Below are 17,396 nucleotides of genomic sequence, written 5' to 3'. Positions count from 1 at the left end.
CTGTGCGCGAATGGAAAAGTGCAGAAAAAAAAATTCAAAATGATGGAGATAATGTTTGAGGTTCTGGATGATGGGTATGACATCTTTATTCTGTTTGTATCAGTAACTTTATTGAAAGCGTTTCATAATATGTTTTTTAAAAAGAATCAATATCGCACTCCGACTACTTTTTATTTCATTCGACATAGCTATCATGCGAATTACTGCATGAGAATTATTTGTTTTGCAGAAATAGATTGATCTCCAACAGACCGTCCTTGAAATAAGAATGGCTGGAAATGCTGAAGATGTAAGTTTTGTTTGAGAACGTTCATCGGAGTCACCTGCTGCACAATGCTCACACACTTTTGCGTCCTACATTGTCCTTCGTTAACGGCATCACCCCACGAATCTGACGTGATATGGATTTCTGATGGTCAAAGACTACACGGGATCGTAGGTTGCAGAAACGGATGTGATCCCACTCATTTCTTCCTAATCGACGTAAAAACTAGCGCGGAAGATGAGGCTTCGAGCGTTCCAGTACGCTATTTTCTACAAGTTCTATCGGAGCGCGCCAGAATTGTGCACGCATCTTCCGCGCCGTTTTTTACGACAATTAGGAAGAAATGGACGGAATCACCCTCTTCCCCACAATCTATGACTCCGCACAGGCATAGCCCACCAGAAACCCATACCACTGCAGGTTCATGGGGTGGGGCCTTTAGCATGTGGTAACTGCGGTATGCGAATTTTAATTTTAGTGTTTTCTCATGAAAGATTAGAGAGGAAAATGATGTTTCAAGTTTAAAATATTTGTACAGATTAGGTGCAGCGGAACACATGCATACAGTTTATTTCTATTTATTACTTCTAGAGTTCTAGTTTATTTCTGTTTATTTTTATCTTTGTTGTGTTTTCACCAGATCAGAAACGCTCTCATCGGCGATGCTCCTGAGGTTACACCGGTTGAAATCGAATCTCTTTGCATGAACTGTGAACAGAATGTGAGTATTCAAATCGATAAAATATACGCTTGCAGAACAGGCTTGAGTTGATTTTCTCAGGGTGTTACTCGTCTTTTGTGTACTTCAATTCCGTACTACAAATCCATTATCGTAATGTCATTTGAATGTCCTCATTGTGGCTTCAGGAACAACGAAATTCAAAGTGGGGAAGCCGTGCAGGTATAAGGTTATGGTCAGCTGTAACTTGTTTACTCATGAGTTTAATGTGTGTTTCAGTTGAGTCCTCTATCTTTTCCGTTAGTCATTTCCCTCTTTTATCCATCTGCAGGAACATGGAACCGAAATTGTTCTCCGAGTTTCGGAGGAAGATGATCTCCGCCGACAGCTAGTGAAATCCGAGTATGCTTCAATAGAAGTTCCAGAGCTCGAACTTGTGATTCCTGCTAAAACACAACCGGGAGGTAGTTTTTTCTTCTAGGTTCCACTGGTCGCTGAACGTGTGTTGCCCACTATTTTTTCTTTGGATTCAGATTTAGTAATTCATCGATAGTGAGTGAAGTCATCCACGATTATTGTTTTTTGAAAGGCCTTTGTAAATTATTGTTTTGTTCACCATTATTATTTGGGTGCGAAGTCACCATCCTTTTCTTGTCCTTTCTGCAGAATTTTGTGTTTGAGCACAAAGAGTCGTGATTCTTCTCTGTCCACACTTATGGCATTTCTGGTCCAGCAATTATTATTTGTTTGGATGGAATACTTCTTTACTACTGTTGTTTACTCTCCCATGCTTTTCTTCGTTGCTGATTTCCGCATTTCAGAAGTTACAACTGTAGAAGGAGTGCTAGAGCGAGTGCATACCGGTCTATCACAAGGCCAGGATACACGAAGAAAGATGGACCCTGAAGGTGCTATTAAAATAGACGACTTCCTTGTTAAGCTTCAAAAATGCATTGAACTGACTGAGAAGTGGACTCTGGTAATATTGTTCATTTGATATTCTTTCTTAGAGTCGAGTTGTTCATCTTTAGAAACTGCACGATCCAACTGGGAACTGTTTTATTCAAAATCCTGATCCTCGTCATGTTGACCCACGTTGCATTGTTTCGCACTATCATAGGAATATTGAAGAAAGGAAACTTCTTGGACTAACCGATGATGATCTGTAAGTACTTCATTTTCCTAATTGTGAGTACTAATCTTACTTCATAAAAACGTCTACAGGATTGTTTGTACATTACTTTTATACGTTTGCCGTGTTTTTTTCTGTCTAGTAATCTCACACGTACTCGCAAATTTATTTAATCTATTTCGATGTTCCAGCAGTTCTTTTACAACTAGGGCCTTAAAAGCATCATTCCACGAATCTATCGTAATAAGGGTTTCAGGTGGGTAATGGCTATACGTGGTCGTAGATTGTGGGGAAGAGAGTGATTCCGTTCATCTCTCCCTGTATCAATGTAAACGGACGACCCCGAAACTATTTCTTACGACGTCTTCTATTGCAGCGCGCCTCTTGCGCCCTCGCCCCCCAACCCCCTGCGATTCGTCGAAAACCTATTTAGACGATTCGCAGGGCGTAAGGGTTGCGCATTGCAACAGAAACGGTCGTAAGAAACAGTTCCGGGGTCGTCCGTTTACACTGATGCAAGGAGAGATGAACGGAATCACCCTCTTCCCACAATCTACGGACCCCGTATGGGGCTGCCGGCTGAAACCCGTACCACCCCAGATTCGCGGGGTGATGGCTTTAAGCCCAAATGGTTCTCGAAAATTACTTATTATATTTCAGTTGTCATAGCTCGTCAGGAGAACATATTGCTAGGAATGGTTGGAAGATAAAATATGTCCTTAATGAGTAATAGCGAAATAGCGAAAAATAAAAAGATAGCGAAAGAATTTAGAGAAGATGACGAGCGTGCTCCAGAATGGAAGTCTTATGACGATGTTAAAAAAGAGGTCCTTCATTTTCCCGTAGATTGTCCCAATTGTGGAGCACATACAGAAGTGTTGATGAAGCCGACAGGTGTGTTCAAATTCTGCTACCGACGCACCTTTTCCTTTTGGAATATGTCAGTCGAATGTAGAAAAAATTTAGTTCCTCAATTTCTTGAAATTTGCTCAGAAATAAAACTGTACTCACCAGTTATCTTCTTCATGTCGGTATTGTCGGTATTCATTAGATATTCCTTACTTCCAAACCGTCATTATCATGGCGTTGGCATGCGAGAACTGTGGTCACAAGACGAATGAAGTGAAAAGCGGTGGTCCTATCAAGGAACAAGGGTGCCGCCTATCCATCACTATCAAGGAAGTGTGTCATTTCCTTTCTCTCATTTTTCCAACATTTCTGCTTCGTTCTCACAATCATTAGGGTCCTTTTACTTAGAATATATGTGTCTGCAGGATGTCGACCTAGCTCGAGACGTTCTGAAGTCTGATACATGCTCTATGCGGATTCCTGAACTTGATTTGGAGGTAGTATTTATTACACTCTTTCTAATAGGTGTCGTTGAGGGAAGTGTCCGGCTTTTTGTTAGAATGTTGTATCCCAGAAGCGATCTTTGCCTTTTTGCTTTCCTTTTCAAGCAGATGTTCAGTACTGACGAAGATATAAGGGCTATCATTACTATTTTAGAAAACGCCAAGCCAATGAAGAAGTCATTGGCCAGCAACCCTTGAAATGCAAGAACAACATTTAATTTCTTGTTTCTTAGCGTAATGATAACTTTCGGAAACACTTCGTTGCAGTTGGGTTTTTCTCAGTGTGGTTTCCTTAAAATTGTTGCTTTTATTCATACAGGTTGGAAGTGGTGCACTGTGCAGTCGTTTCACCACAGTTGAAGGTCTCTTATCGGCCACTCGCGACCAGTTATCCACCGTACGTTGGTTTTTTAGTATCATTACCATTACAAAAATAATATGATTCAAATCCTCATAACACGGAAAAATTACAATGGGCAACAGTTGTTGGAAACCATCTAAGCTTTCTTAATTAATAATAGGTAGAGATCGAGCATTTTAAACCTGATCTTAACTGACAACCAAGCCAGCTCCAAAAATTTTCTGCTAAAATTAGAGTTCCATCAGTTTCCAGCAATCATCATTCTTTATGGGTGACAGTGCATCGAGCAACGAGCGAAGTCAAATAGTAAAATTGATGGAGGAGTTTGATGATGTAAGTATTTATAGATCTCTTATTTCTAATACAACATGCACAAACTTATCCAGGCCACTATATTTCCAGATTCTTTCCTTGAAGAAAGTTGTAACTTTGGTTTTGGATGACCCCGCTGGCAATAGCTATATTCAGGTTGGTGCAGGTGTTTTGATATGATTTGGGTGGTTTCTCATTATTAGCTTTCCTCTGTTCACTCCAAAAATTGAAACCAATGCCTTTCAATGGCACACAATTTTCGTATTTTCCTGGTGAAAACCGGTATCCTGTAAAACTTTTAATTACATAGATTTCCAACAATATTTTTGAAAATCAAATCCAGAGTTTGAATGCACCACTCGAAGATCCTCGTCTGACGAAAGAATTCTATGAGCGGACATTTGAACAAAACGATGAGCTGGGCTTGAATGACATGAAAGTAAGGTGTTCAACATTGTGTTTATTGCAATTTCGATATACTATAACAGTGACTTATTTCCTTTTTGTAGACAGGATTGCACAAGCGTTTCGTGCCTGACACATTTTTCGTTTCATGTTCATGGTAGTACACTTATCTTTTTCAAGGTAGAAAACTATGGAGACCTCGAAACTTTGCAAGAAGAACTCGCTGGGGAAACTGCTGCAAGTTGACCTCATCAAATGCGGGAGTTTGTTTTTAAATATGATATTCACTTCTCCCACTTTTCCATGTTTGGTTGTTAAGTTTGTTAAGGATTTTTAATCTATGAGATGAAAGTATGGATTTTTCTATTATAGAGTGTTGCAAAGTGATTTTTGGCTTTTCGTTCGATTAACGTAAATTAAGAGTATTTGAATCTACTTGATGGTCTTTTCATCAAATAGCTGAGTTTTTGAACATCCCCGAATCTCTCCTGTATGAAGAATTCAACGCAAGTTTGACACACAGAGACTGAAAACTTAGTATTAAGGGAGAAATAATGTAATCATCTGGAAAAACGGTCGACCTTCCTTGTCGACCTAGTTCCTTCCCGGTTTCTATTGGGTGTCTAGCGAGAAAGCTCACGTTTTATCGCTTTTCACAGTTTGGAAAAGAACCAAGAGTCCACTGGTTTTCTATGCAACACAAACCCCTCTCACGACCTCCTTTTTGAGCGCTCTACATAAATAGCCTTTAACTGGCGTTAGCTCTATACTATGACCGAGATGACAAATCCTCAAAACGCTGAGATCGAAAGTTTAAAAGGGACTGCTTAATACAATTATGTTACTACAATTGTAATGAAGTCAAAACGACATCAAGCACTGTGCAGTTGCATAAGTGACGCATTGGAGACAACGATTGGAATCGAGGTGAGACCGTCCCGAACTGCAGCGTAGCTAGCAAGGCTTCCATCACCACCTTAGCCGCCACCCTCCATCGCGCCGCTTTGAGCGCAGCCACTTATGCAGCGGACGGAGCTGCATAAGTGGGTCGTGAGAGGGGTGTCGCAGCAGCAGGGGTCGTAGGACTTGTCAAAAGAAGGGGAAAATGAAGAGAGCAAGGAGAAACAGGATAGGGGGTAGTCGACGCTAATTAAACACATATTAAGGGATGCAAAATGTTAGTAAAATAGATGGGGCGAAGTATTTTCTGGAGATTTTCACACCTTTTGGTACGGGACTAGTGTGGAAAAATACTAAACAGATGTAACAGAATAGACATCAACATTAGGATAAATGCGAGGGGTCATGGGTACGAAGGAAAGAAAAAGAGAGTAAATTATACAATGTGTTTTGAACTAGTCCTTGCATTAGACCTCTCATTAAAGTGAGTTGTTTTAAAAAATTTGACCAAGAAAATGGGAAATATTGAATATGAGAGAAGAAATCAAAACGAGTGAGTATCTGATATTCACAGTCAGCTGTCGATTTGAGGACAACCATCAAATAATGAAGTAAATATGCTTACTTAGATGCCTCGCCTTCATTGGACGTGCCGGTTCCAGCATCTGTTCCACTCGTTTTGTTCTCTCGCCTTTGCCATCCAAGACGTTCTCAAATTTTGTGAGTGATGTCCTTGAGCCGTATTCAGCTGTGTTCAGCTGGTCCAACTGTGTAGCGAAGGCATCAGTCATCTCGACAACCTCAGGAGATCCCTAGGAGAAACGACTGGCAATGGCGGTCGTTACTTCCTTTGCACAGCAGTTATTCGCGTCAGCAGAGCGCTATGCTGCGTTTGCCCGTCACATCGTCCATCTTCGGCCCTCATCACCTAGTGAGGTGCGAAACATGCCTCACAGGGAGTATCGCTCGCTTACGTGTAGAGATGCATCGAACTATTGCTCACGAAATGTCAGAAATAGAGAATAGTAGTGTTTTATTTATGTAAAACAAACAAATCGAAACCTTTCAAACAAGCTATTGCAGTATCTTACGTGCATTAAATTAAATATAATCAAAATTTAAAATCAGAATGAAATCAATAATCAAAATTAATTAAATACTCTGTACAAACACAACTATACATCTATATGTTCTGTATAGTTTTTCAGTCACAAATCTACGCCTTCCAACGATCAGATTCCCCTTTTTTGCTTTCGATACATATTCCGCTGGGACGCGAAGACAGGACATTCCTCTTAAGTCGGAGCTGCGAAGACCGACTAGGTGTTGTGTGCGCTGGTTAAACTTCAGAATACATCTCTCAAGGGGGTCTCTGTGGCTAGTAAATAGTTTCCTAGACGTGGCAGCGGTGTCTGCCCACGTCTTCGCTGCGTAACAAAGCGCTGGAAGGACTGTCGAGTCGAACAGATGGGCACGAAGACCTTGGTCCGTCAGTTGGTACGTAGCTTCCCTGACGGCTGCGAATGCTGCCCATGCTGCTCTCATTCTTCTATTCAGTTCTTCCTCCAAGTCGTTTTCCATGTTCGTAGAACGTCCGAGGTATACGTATGACGAAGTTTCCACGATTTGGGAGCCTTCAAGTTGTACTCCTCCGTCCTCGCAGTAGGCGTTCTTCATGAACAGTTTCTTCTTTCTGTTCATTCGCAGTCCTATTCTCTTCTCTGCTTCGTATCGTTCCTTAAGCATCGTTTCTGATTCATTGGTACTTCTCGACAGAAAAAGCGATGTCGTCCGCAAAACGAAGGTTGGAGAGGAATCTTCCATCAACGTATGCCCTTTATTCCAATGAAAGTGATTTCATTATCCATTACAGTGCAGTCGTGAGCCGCTTCGGCGATATAGTATCGCCTCGTCGTACAGCTTTTCCAATGGGTATGGTCAGGGGGCGGTGGAAAAGCTGTATCCTAGTGGTGCATCGATCGTAGCAATTGGCTAATGTCCTCACGTACGACGCATCCAGACATTGATCGACCAGCGCTGACAATATTGGATTCGTTTCTACGCTCGTATTCGTCAAAGGCTTTCTCATAGTCGACGAAGGTTAGAATAAGGAGCTGACGGAATTCCCAGCAAACCTCTATGATGCTCGACACGGTCTGGATGTGGTCCAAGCAGCCGAACCCTTGACGGAATTCAGCTTGTTCTCGAGTCTGGGCTTCAACCAGCGTCCTAGATGTGATGATCTCGGTGAATACTTTGTATAACAGCTACCTTCGGAACTACCATTCGATATACAGCTCAGCAAGCATACTGGACGGTTGTTCCGAAGGTCCTCTCGCTCACCTTTCTTATGGATAAGAACAGTTGGCGAGATGTTTGACTTCATGGGTTCTTTTCCTTCTGAAGCTAGGACGTCATGTGCGCAGCTAATATTACATGAAGCGGATGGCCACCAGCCCGAAGAAAATCTGCTGATAAAACAAGCATGAAGCATGAAACCTGGCACAGAACTGTAATCTTAGTTGCGCAAATGACGTTCTCGTCGAGCGATGGAAATCATTACAGAGTGGTTCTACTCGAACCTTTTCCTGGCATGAAACCTGATTTTATCAGATCTGTGCTAGGTTTTATGCTCTTGATAGCGACTCGTACTTCCGAAGAGAAGGTGAAGCTTCACCATTGAGGATGTTCGGGCTTGACACAAGAGTTGATGAAAGTTTCGAGTAGAACCTCTTTGTAATGACTTTCATCTCACGACGAGAAGAGGTGCGAGTCTCGTCTTCGCTCAGCAAGGTTGTTAGCGGAGTATTATATTAGCGGAGATCCCTGCAGCACTTCTTTAGACTCGTTCTTCTTTTTGCTGCTTTTAGAATCTTCTTCTCTCTTCATTTCGAAAGATCTTCCTGCAACGCTTTTCCGCAGCTACTGTTTGCTACTAACCGCTCAATGTGTGATGCATTCAGATTAACATTCAAAGTCCTTCTTCTTTCCCACAATTCCTTGGTGCTCTTCGAAATTCGATCCAAGTTTGTCGTGCGCGGCTTCGAAGCGCGTTCAGTACAGGCTTATAATCCTCTGAGCAGCAACTCGTAGTTTACGTTTGTATCCTCGTCGATGTGCCATTTACCTTGGGACAAGGAGTCCTCGAGTACGCAATTATCGTAGATAACGTAGGGCGACACCCATGTCCATGAGTACTGGGCGATTTCCATGTCCGCCGGCGATGATCTTTCTTCATGAAAAGAGAGTAATTCCCATGAAAGAGGCGAGCGGCGGATAACAGCCAGGGACGAGACGATTGCCGTTGTCATTCCGGTCTCCTAATCCAAATTTTTCGATCCTGTTCTTCTTCTGTTGCCTTTCTTAGTTTGGAGTTAAAGCCACCGATGACAATTTTGCAAAAGGACTTCTCGTTGCTTCACTTCCTCCAGCTCCTCGTAAAACGCGCCCAATTCGGATACATCAGCTGTAGCTGACGTTAGTGAGCAGCAGTTGATGATGCTGATGGATCTTGGCGCAGAGGGCGGAGGCGAAGAATGGCCAGACAAGGTGATAGGATCTCGTGAAAATCGACAAGATGGACGATAGATGGGTGCACGACAAAACCAACACCGCCTACATTTCCGTCCCTCCACAAATGACGAGTGTACCGCTCGTTTTCTTCTCTCACTTTCTTCTCCTGCAGAGCAATCACGTGAAATTTAATACGCTTTGCAGCTCTGAGAACGGCATGCAGATCAGCGTATGTGTACACCCTTCTAGCGTTGTAAATACACAGTCTGAGACATGGTGAATCGTGCGTGTGTCGCCTTGGCACAGAACCAAAGACGTCCTTCCTGAAAAGAAGTCCTGAGCAACATGAGGTTTGATCGCCTCTCACTGGTCGCCATACCTTCCGACGTCTCAGGGGTCAATGCGCAGGGTACTGAGACAGTGAATACGCTGGAGTGGCAAAAAGACTTCGCCAAACTAAGCAGCCCTGCTACATCGAGCTTTGCTTTTACCACAGATCGTCGCACAACCTTTGTTAGTCAGGAAGCTACTTTGCGACATTTTCTAAAACGATTCTGGTGAATCTTAGTAGTGGTCTACTCTCACTTAGGATTCCGATTCCAAGAAGTCGAATGTGTCGACTCTTTCTCAGCTTGAGAGGCCCTGCCGGAGGAGGAACCTCTGTTGTGCATCGCTGTTCGAAGCCCAGAGTCACCACGCCACTATGAGGCTGTAAACCGTTGTGGAGTAAATGTAGTGCATTATAAATAATGTAATAGAACTTGTGAAGGTAATGAAATGGAAAGTGAAGTGTTTTATATGCATGTGGCTAAATAAAAATTTTGATCCTTATAAGATTTCAACTTTCTGTCATAACAATTAAATCTAAGCATTACAAGTTTATGTATTATTGTTTTATGTGAAAGAAATGGAACTAATCACGTAATGAGTATCTAAAGGCCGTAAGGGACAAATTTCATTTCTTTCATGGCTTGAACATTGCTTCGACACTCCTTCATCACAACCAGTAGTTATTTATCACGTACTCTATTGAAAGGTCCATTGATAGATTGAACCAATGATAGTCGATGGCGCAAGGCGATAGCGACGCTGCGAAAATTTCATGCAATAAAACTTCTGCAGAATTGTAGAGAGAAATTTTGTCTGTCTGAGTTTTGCAGAGGGATTCACACAAACTTTGGTGCTTCTAACTTTCCTATTTTTTTTTTCGAAACCTAGTTAAGAAGAATTCTAAATTTTTCCTCAGATTTTTGACTTTTTCTCAACTAGCTTTTGAGGGGAACATAACATCTACAAAGACCAAAATTTGCAGTTAAGCTTTCCTTGATGCTCTTTAAAAAATGGCACCGAATCTTTCAACATCGCTACCGTTATTTCGCAACAAGAAATGTGTGAAATTTCAGATTCTCGTCTGTACGCCAAAATGAATCTATGACTTCGAACAAAGTCCAATAACTCAGCTCGTGGCCTGCATGAATTGGTTTGAAGTATGTTGTAGGGGAGGATTTTTGCTATGAGAATTCACTTCCACTTTCTTCTAAATGGTTTCTGACCAGTTAAGAAAAAGCTGAAAATTGTGCTAAAATTCTCAATTTTTTCTCAACTACCTTTCATAAGAAGCAGAGGGTCCCTTAAAAAAGATCTTCTAACCGTTTCATAGCGCGAATTTCCCTTTACAAAATGCCGGCACAATTGGTCTCCTCCGTTTCTTCTTCAGTCCGTTATTCACGTTTACCTAACAAAATCCGACCAGCCCAGCAGAAATTTGCAATCAAGGCCTAGACTGATCGCTAAAATGACATCTTGGTAACACCCATATGCAGTGAAAAATGCGTTTCTCAAAAAAAAAAAGTTCTTCTCAGTAATTTTTCTCGGTTTTGCAAAAATCAAGCTTCCGGCGTTGATCAAACTATTCATCATCTGTATCCACTGTCGGTGAGTGAAATCTCGTATAGGAAATAGAAAGCAGTGAGAAAGTGCTCTTAGGATGTGATCTGCTTCGGCATTAGTTGCTTTTTCCACTTTACAGAAATCGAAAATTTCCCGCGGGATCGAACTCTCAACCGTTCCAATAGTTTGAAAATGTTTTCTCTCGTTCTCAGCTGTTTTTTCCATATGCAAAATAATGATTCTTTTGGGGATCGAACTCTCCATGTGTTATCACTGTCATGAGAAGAATTGTGTCGTTGAATACACGTTGAGAGCTTCCTCATCTTTCCAACTTATATGTGCACATATGTACTGACTCATTTCTAATCCTTAAAGTGAGCTATCAGTGGCGTCTACATTATATTATATCATTTAATTTACTTGCGGCACTTCATATTAATATCCATTGTAGTACTATTAATTAATATTTACTATATTATATTATTTCGATTTATTTATTAAGTCCCAATTTGTTTCTTTACTTCTGTTTATTATAACTAAATTTTCAATTAAGCATGTAGCTGCTCCCAACTATACGCTTGATCCTGGACAGAGCTTCATTTTGTTTAGACCCTAGTATACATCATATTTACTCGTGTACCACTTCGTTGTGGATTCCAGTTAAGTAAAGTATCTTTATTTAAGAAGTGTTTTTGAATGGAACTTAATTAATGGCCATAAAATAAGCATGAGATTTCACTGAAGATGATCTTAGGCTGTGTATATCATCAGAAAGTTTTCACGCTGTACATTGGCGTTTCCTTTTCATTCTCTCGGCAGCTTCTTGACTTATATCCGTAAGGACTTCTAGCATCCGATTACGTACCTTCTCCAGAAGTTCTGGCACGTCGTCTACGGACAGCTGAAATACAAGATTTCAAAGGAGGAAATAACGATGGTTGGTACTTAACGATAAAGGTAACTTCATGTTCCATTGTTTTTCATATTTTTAGACACTGAACAAATCCTAGTTTCCAGATAAATTGAATCTTTTTTTTTTTGTTAAGAAGATTGTTTTTTTTTGGATCGTTTTTAGGGGATTTGTAGGAGATATAAAACAGCTGATCACTTGAACCAAATAGTAGTACAAAATTTCCAAACGAAATTAGAGGCCTGGCTTGGTCTAGTCGGATCAAAATGACATGAAGCACGATGCATTTGCGTACGCGCTCGAAACAGCGCGGTGGAGGTAGCGGTTGCAACCAGGTGGGACCATCGCAAACTGCAGCGATGGGTGGTGCCAACAAGGGTTCCACTACGCTCCTAATCGGTACGCTCCACCTCACCGCCTCGAGAGAAGCCGTGTATGCAATTGCACCGTGCTTCATGTCGTTTTGACCCCACTATAAGTGCAGTTGCAATCTCGAGAAAATCCAACTCGTATCGTACGAGTAGGAGAAGGGTCACATTGTATTCGTCGGGAAGCCTTCTTTCAAAAACTCTCTTTCTTTAAACACTTTTTTCACACCACTCTTTTTTCTTCCCGTATAATTGTACACTAACATTGTGATGGTCCCCTTCTTACACTATCCCGACTAGAAGTGGAGTCTACCTCCGCAATGTTGACAATTGGCAATTTTATTAGTATTTCACCTGATAAAATGAAGAGAAGTAATGTGATCTAGCAATGAAAGCAGTGGTTTTAGCCATGGCTGTCGTAGATATACTTACTCCTTTTGTGCTTACAGGGGAGAGTACTTTCGCGATGACTTCTCCGTCTGACTTGAAATATCTATTGCGTTTTGAGTAAAATGGCTCATAGTTGGAAAGCACAATTGGTACGATAGGGAACTGGCCCTGTAAGAAGTCTATTTCAAAGGTTTAATACTCATTCTTCCTGAGTACGGAACGTACCATAACAGCAATGTTGAACGCGCCTTTCTTGAAGGGTAACAACCCACTGCCGTGATTCCTAGTGCCTTCGGGAAAAATCCAAATCTAAAACTTTCCTGTTTGTCGGAGATGCTTCATGTTCTAATGAGATCTTTAAGCACTTTCAAATTCCTTTTCTTCAATTCCTCTACGCAGTACTCCACTTGTGCCATCGCCTTGTCGTGACGGAACCGGTCAACAAATATCGCATTTCCCTGGAAAACTACAGCACAATTGCAAATGGTACAAACATTTCCAAAACACATTTCAGGCTAAAATTTTGTGAAGCTTACCAGAAAACTTGTAAAATTGAAAAATGGTATGTATTTGAGAGATTTTTTCATCATTACAGTTCCTCGCGGTGGCCACACACGTGTCATCGCTACAACATCCACTGCGCTCTGCAAAGATGAAACGCGGTGTCATGGGCATCAGTTTCTTCAAATGTATTACAATTAATATACGTATTTCTTATACAAATGCTCGTAATCACAGACTACTAGTAACTTGGTAGTGAAGGTCAGACGAAATCGAACGATTTAAGACATTTGCAGCCTCTAAAAATCACTTCTGATTATCTGTTCTCACATACACATATTTTTACAGGCAATCTTATTCATTAGCAACTTGTGATGAGAAATCAATCTTCGTAAGTCATAGATTCTTCCCATTCGAAAGGATCAAAATCAAAAAAAAAAATAGCCAATTTTCTGGCCAAATTTGTTGAAGGAAAAAAGACAAAACAAGAACAGTCCCGATTTTTACATCCTAACGGACTCCCGCGGTTTATTCTTTTTGCAAACTTAGAAAATGACTATGAAGGGAGCACTCACTTGATGATTGCATATGACGACTGCAGGTCCTTCAAGATTCTTTAGATGTTCGTCGAATCCACGTACCTCCATATTTATCCCTGTCCATAAAGTCCAGTTTTTAAATGTGTGGAATATAACATCGGCACCCTGAAACGAAACGCCAGCAATCTATATATATTGTATATATAGCCGCGTCAAAACAACATGGCAGGCGCCGTGGAGATTGCAGTTGTAATCGAGGTAGGACCATCGCTAACTGCAGCGAAGGCTGATGCTAGCAGGTGTTCCACCACGATCCTAACCTACGCTCCACCGTGCTTCATGTCGTTTTGACCGTACTATATACAGACACAACCGAATTTATGGTGTCGACTTGACGCATTACATCTTCAGCGGTAGCGCGCACTGGCACCCTGCCTCTGTGCACCCTTCGATCAATCGATAGGGTGATTGCGATCCAAGAGAAAAAGTACTACAACTGCGAATTATGGAAGAATCCTAATCATCGACAATCACATGAATGAAGAACGAAAAACTATCGAAGGGGAAAAATGTTCTGAGGTGCTTATCTGTTTCATCCCCTATCAAACATCTTCTCATCGATCGCCGAGCATAAAGAGGCAGGTCAGTGCTCGCCTCCATCGATGAAATAATGATCGATTCAGTGCAATACATTCGCAACTACTGTACAATACATATGAAAGAGTAATTGTTGGTTGATTCACTTTTGATGGCTTCCAGCAGGACACTTTAGTCCCTGCTGGAAGCCATCAATTTGAGCTATCAAATGTGCACAGGCTTATGAATTTGTAATATTCATTCATTTATTTATCTTATTCAGTGGCGTGCCAAAAAGATATGGCAGGGATGAATACAACAAGTGACATATAATAATAATATCATATCTAATATGATGAATAATAATAATATAATATCTGATGTGATGCAAGGGGCGGGTATGGCGCAGTCGGTTAGAGGTCCGTTGTAGCCACACGGTCGAGGGTTCGAATCCGCCCTAGTGCTCACCAAGCCTTTCATCCCTCCGGGGTCGATAAATTGGTACTAGACTTGTCTGCGAGGATAAAAACACTGACTTGATCATCGGCTGGCCCCCGCAAGTCATTGTATAGGCCAACACGCGTTCCAAAACCTCATCGATTACGAATTCCAGCAAAACGCGTTGGCGCATCCCAAGTGGATTGATACGCCAGTGACTTTATCTTTATGACTTTTAATATGATGCAATGTCAAACGTACAGGTGTCTAAAACAATCTGTCAGGAATAAACGCATTGACGTTTGAACAATCCAATTCATAATTCTGTGGTGCTACTGTAAATTTTGAAACTACGGTCAATTGTTATCCAACGTATTCTATATTTTATGTAGTCGGGTCAAAACGACATGAAGCTCGATGCAGTTGCATAAGCGGCCGTGCTCAAACGACGCGGTAAAGCCTGGTGGTTGGGATCGACGTGACCCTCACTAGCACCACAATTCGCTGCATTACGAGTGAAGTCGGCGATACATCTACCTTGATCCCAACCGCTTCGAGCGCAGACTCCTACGCAGTTGCACTGACTTTCAGGTCGTCGCAAGTAAAGAACAATACTTCTCTAAATATGAGAACTTATGGAAACAATTAGAATCGGGTGAAGTATCACTATCAAGTCCGAAATATTTCCTTTCAGGAGAGAAATGCAGTGCAACAAAAGTTAGCTGTGCACTTGAGTAAACTTAGCTGCAATTTTTCTTTTGAATCTGAATATTATGATCTTTTAAGAATGAACAACTTGAGGTCGTGGGCTTGTAAAAAGAGACCAAGTTCTGCTGTGGGTTGCATCCACTTCTGAAGTGCACTCTCTGAAGTACTAGTAAAGATAGTAGGATTTTCTTTGCTTGCACGCGCTCTTTACAGTCCATAAATGTGTGGTCTTAGCAATTCCAAAAATAGCAGGAAAATGGTGTAAAAGTGGTCACTGAGATGCACTAGTATTTGGTTTATACGTCCTAAGGTTATTTTTCCTGCATGTCGCATGCCTATCATTTGTGACAAATTTTGGAAGTCGATGGGTTATTTGAACTTCGCACCAAAGACTTAACAGAAGAACAGGACAAAATGCTTTCTTGGAATGACTGGAATATCACCACTTGCTCGTACAGATAAGATTCTTAGAAGTTGTGAATACCCACCAATCACACAACGGAGGAGGAAACAGAAAGAAAGTAGAGTGACTACCAAGAAAATAAAGCCACTGAATAAGCGATATAACAGTGGTGTCAATGAATCATCATATCTATCAAAGGATTTCGGCCATATATCTAATCACATCTGTTTTGCAAACAATCAGCTACGACCTTCTTCAACTCAATCAAATGATACGAGTAGCGATATCACGGATGTGCCTCTCTCTGTGTTATAGTCGGGTCGGAACGATCTGAAGCTCGGCTGGGTAGGTGGCTGAGATCGAAGCGACGTACATAGTTCAACTGGCAGCTGCGACCGACACAGACTGCTGAATAGAACGAGCTTACTGTAACTGCACTCAGGCCGTTTTGATCCAGCTGTACAAGCGTTCTTGTCTTAGCCACAAACATTCGTGATCCCTTCGAAGGTGAAACCAAACCATTTTTTTTATAGAGTTCATGTAAAGATAGTCGAATTCCAGATACTACATGGCGTGTATCTATGTTTTCTGTTGTATTCTGTTAGTGTCGAAATTCTTGACTGCCATGCATTTTACGCAGCGAAGGCACATTTTGTGTTTGAAATACACACGAAGATTCGCAGCATTTCATCACTTTTCTTTCTCCTGCCTTGTCTCAATCGGAAGCGCTTCGCTATTGCCCGTAAGAAGAATGTCGACGACTACTGTACGTTTGTACACGAGGTTCACTGATGGATGGCGCAAACTATCATTCTTTCTTATTCGGTTTTCCATTAGTAGGAATATTTAAGTAGTAAGAAGATTCTCTATCTACTATCCGTTAAAGGTCACCTGTTCTTCAATTATTTTTTGAAAATGTAGTATAGTAAGGTCAGAACGACATGAAGCACGGTGCAATCGTGTACGTGGCTTTTCTCGAGGCGGGTGAAGGAGCGTACTGGAAACCTTGCTGGCACCACCCATCGCTGCAGTTAGCGACGGTCCCAACTCGGTTCCGACTGCTGCCTCCATTGCGTTACGATGTTTTAGAGAAAGGTGACGAGTTTGGTCTAAGCAGAAATGAATGAAGAACAAATATGAAAAGGCATTCTAATTGAATTAGAATTATTCTTTTGAAAGTGTAGTATAGTAAGGTCAAAACGACATGAAGCACGGTTTGTTAGCGATTTCGGAGGTTTCAAAAAGAATTGGTTTCAATATTCTAATGAATTCTCATTAGAATTCTCATTAGAATATTGAAACCAATTCTTTTTGAAACCTCCGAAATCACTAACAAAGAGCAAGGAGAAGAGGAAGGATTAGGAAGGTATTCTGGCAGCACAAGCACACAGTGCATAATATAAACCAAGTGGAGAGTCCAGTGGCAGTTCGGTGCCGCAACCGACTTTTTCTTGTTGTTGTTATCGTTAGGTGAAAAACTCTTACAAAATTGAGGTTACGAAAGTGCCTATCCCTCAAAAATAAGAATTAAAAGTTCGTAATGTGAGAATTTCAGATCATTATGAAAATAAAATTAAACTCACTTTACCAGCAATCCATGAAGGAATCATCGTGATACAACATTCAATTCCGTGAAAGAAAATGCAAATATAGAAGAAAGTGATTCTAGTAAAGTAGTGGAATTGTTGTGAAATGTTGTAAAGGATAGCGAGGAATGGCAGTACCACCAACAATAAAATCATCCACCACTCCAT

General features: G+C 41.3%; 4 protein-coding genes across 6 annotated transcripts; 1 reads left to right on the top strand and 3 right to left on the bottom strand.

Moving 5' to 3' along the window:
- Nucleotides 1-268: 268 nt before the first annotated feature.
- RB195_013849 (uncharacterized protein) lies at nucleotides 269-4,752 on the top strand (the record flags this gene model as incomplete). The annotated part of the gene is made up of 14 exons (XM_013449147.2): nucleotides 269-289; nucleotides 906-986; nucleotides 1,047-1,166; nucleotides 1,276-1,408; nucleotides 1,766-1,923; nucleotides 1,976-2,109; nucleotides 2,849-2,970; nucleotides 3,128-3,258; nucleotides 3,351-3,422; nucleotides 3,748-3,825; nucleotides 4,042-4,122; nucleotides 4,192-4,257; nucleotides 4,445-4,540; nucleotides 4,687-4,752. 14 exons carry the CDS (start codon nucleotides 269-271, stop codon nucleotides 4,750-4,752), a joined length of 1,359 nt encoding a protein of 452 aa, XP_013304601.1.
- Nucleotides 4,753-6,005: 1,253 nt separating this feature from the next.
- Nucleotides 6,006-7,715, bottom strand: RB195_013848 (uncharacterized protein; the record flags this gene model as incomplete). Of its 2 annotated transcripts, XM_064203848.1 has the most annotated exons (4): nucleotides 6,006-6,218; nucleotides 6,619-7,143; nucleotides 7,416-7,635; nucleotides 7,690-7,715. In XM_064203848.1, the coding sequence occupies 4 exons, from the start codon at nucleotides 7,713-7,715 to the stop codon at nucleotides 6,006-6,008; spliced, it is 984 nt and encodes a 327-aa protein (XP_064059728.1). The 2 variants fall into 2 exon arrangements, with proteins under 2 accessions (XP_064059728.1, XP_064059729.1); XM_064203847.1 differs by lacking the exons at nucleotides 6,006-6,218; nucleotides 7,416-7,635; nucleotides 7,690-7,715 and having other exon boundaries at nucleotides 6,559-7,152.
- Nucleotides 7,716-8,471: 756 nt separating this feature from the next.
- RB195_013847 (uncharacterized protein) lies at nucleotides 8,472-8,717 on the bottom strand (the record flags this gene model as incomplete). Its single annotated transcript, XM_064203846.1, has 1 exon — nucleotides 8,472-8,717. One exon carries the CDS (start codon nucleotides 8,715-8,717, stop codon nucleotides 8,472-8,474), a length of 246 nt encoding a protein of 81 aa, XP_064059727.1.
- A 2,870-nt stretch (nucleotides 8,718-11,587) lies between these two features.
- RB195_013846 (uncharacterized protein) lies at nucleotides 11,588-17,396 on the bottom strand (the record flags this gene model as incomplete). Of its 2 annotated transcripts, none has more annotated exons than XM_013449146.2 (7): nucleotides 11,588-11,710; nucleotides 12,520-12,645; nucleotides 12,703-12,786; nucleotides 12,843-12,935; nucleotides 13,014-13,121; nucleotides 13,554-13,682; nucleotides 17,226-17,396. In XM_013449146.2, the coding sequence occupies 7 exons, from the start codon at nucleotides 17,394-17,396 to the stop codon at nucleotides 11,588-11,590; spliced, it is 834 nt and encodes a 277-aa protein (XP_013304600.2). The 2 variants fall into 2 exon arrangements, with proteins under 2 accessions (XP_013304600.2, XP_064059726.1); XM_064203845.1 differs by having other exon boundaries at nucleotides 17,226-17,252.

Source organism: Necator americanus, chromosome V (genome assembly GCF_031761385.1).
Source record: "Necator americanus strain Aroian chromosome V, whole genome shotgun sequence".
NCBI lineage: Eukaryota > Metazoa > Nematoda > Chromadorea > Rhabditida > Ancylostomatidae > Necator > Necator americanus.
This window is presented reverse-complemented; position numbering and strand designations above follow the sequence as displayed.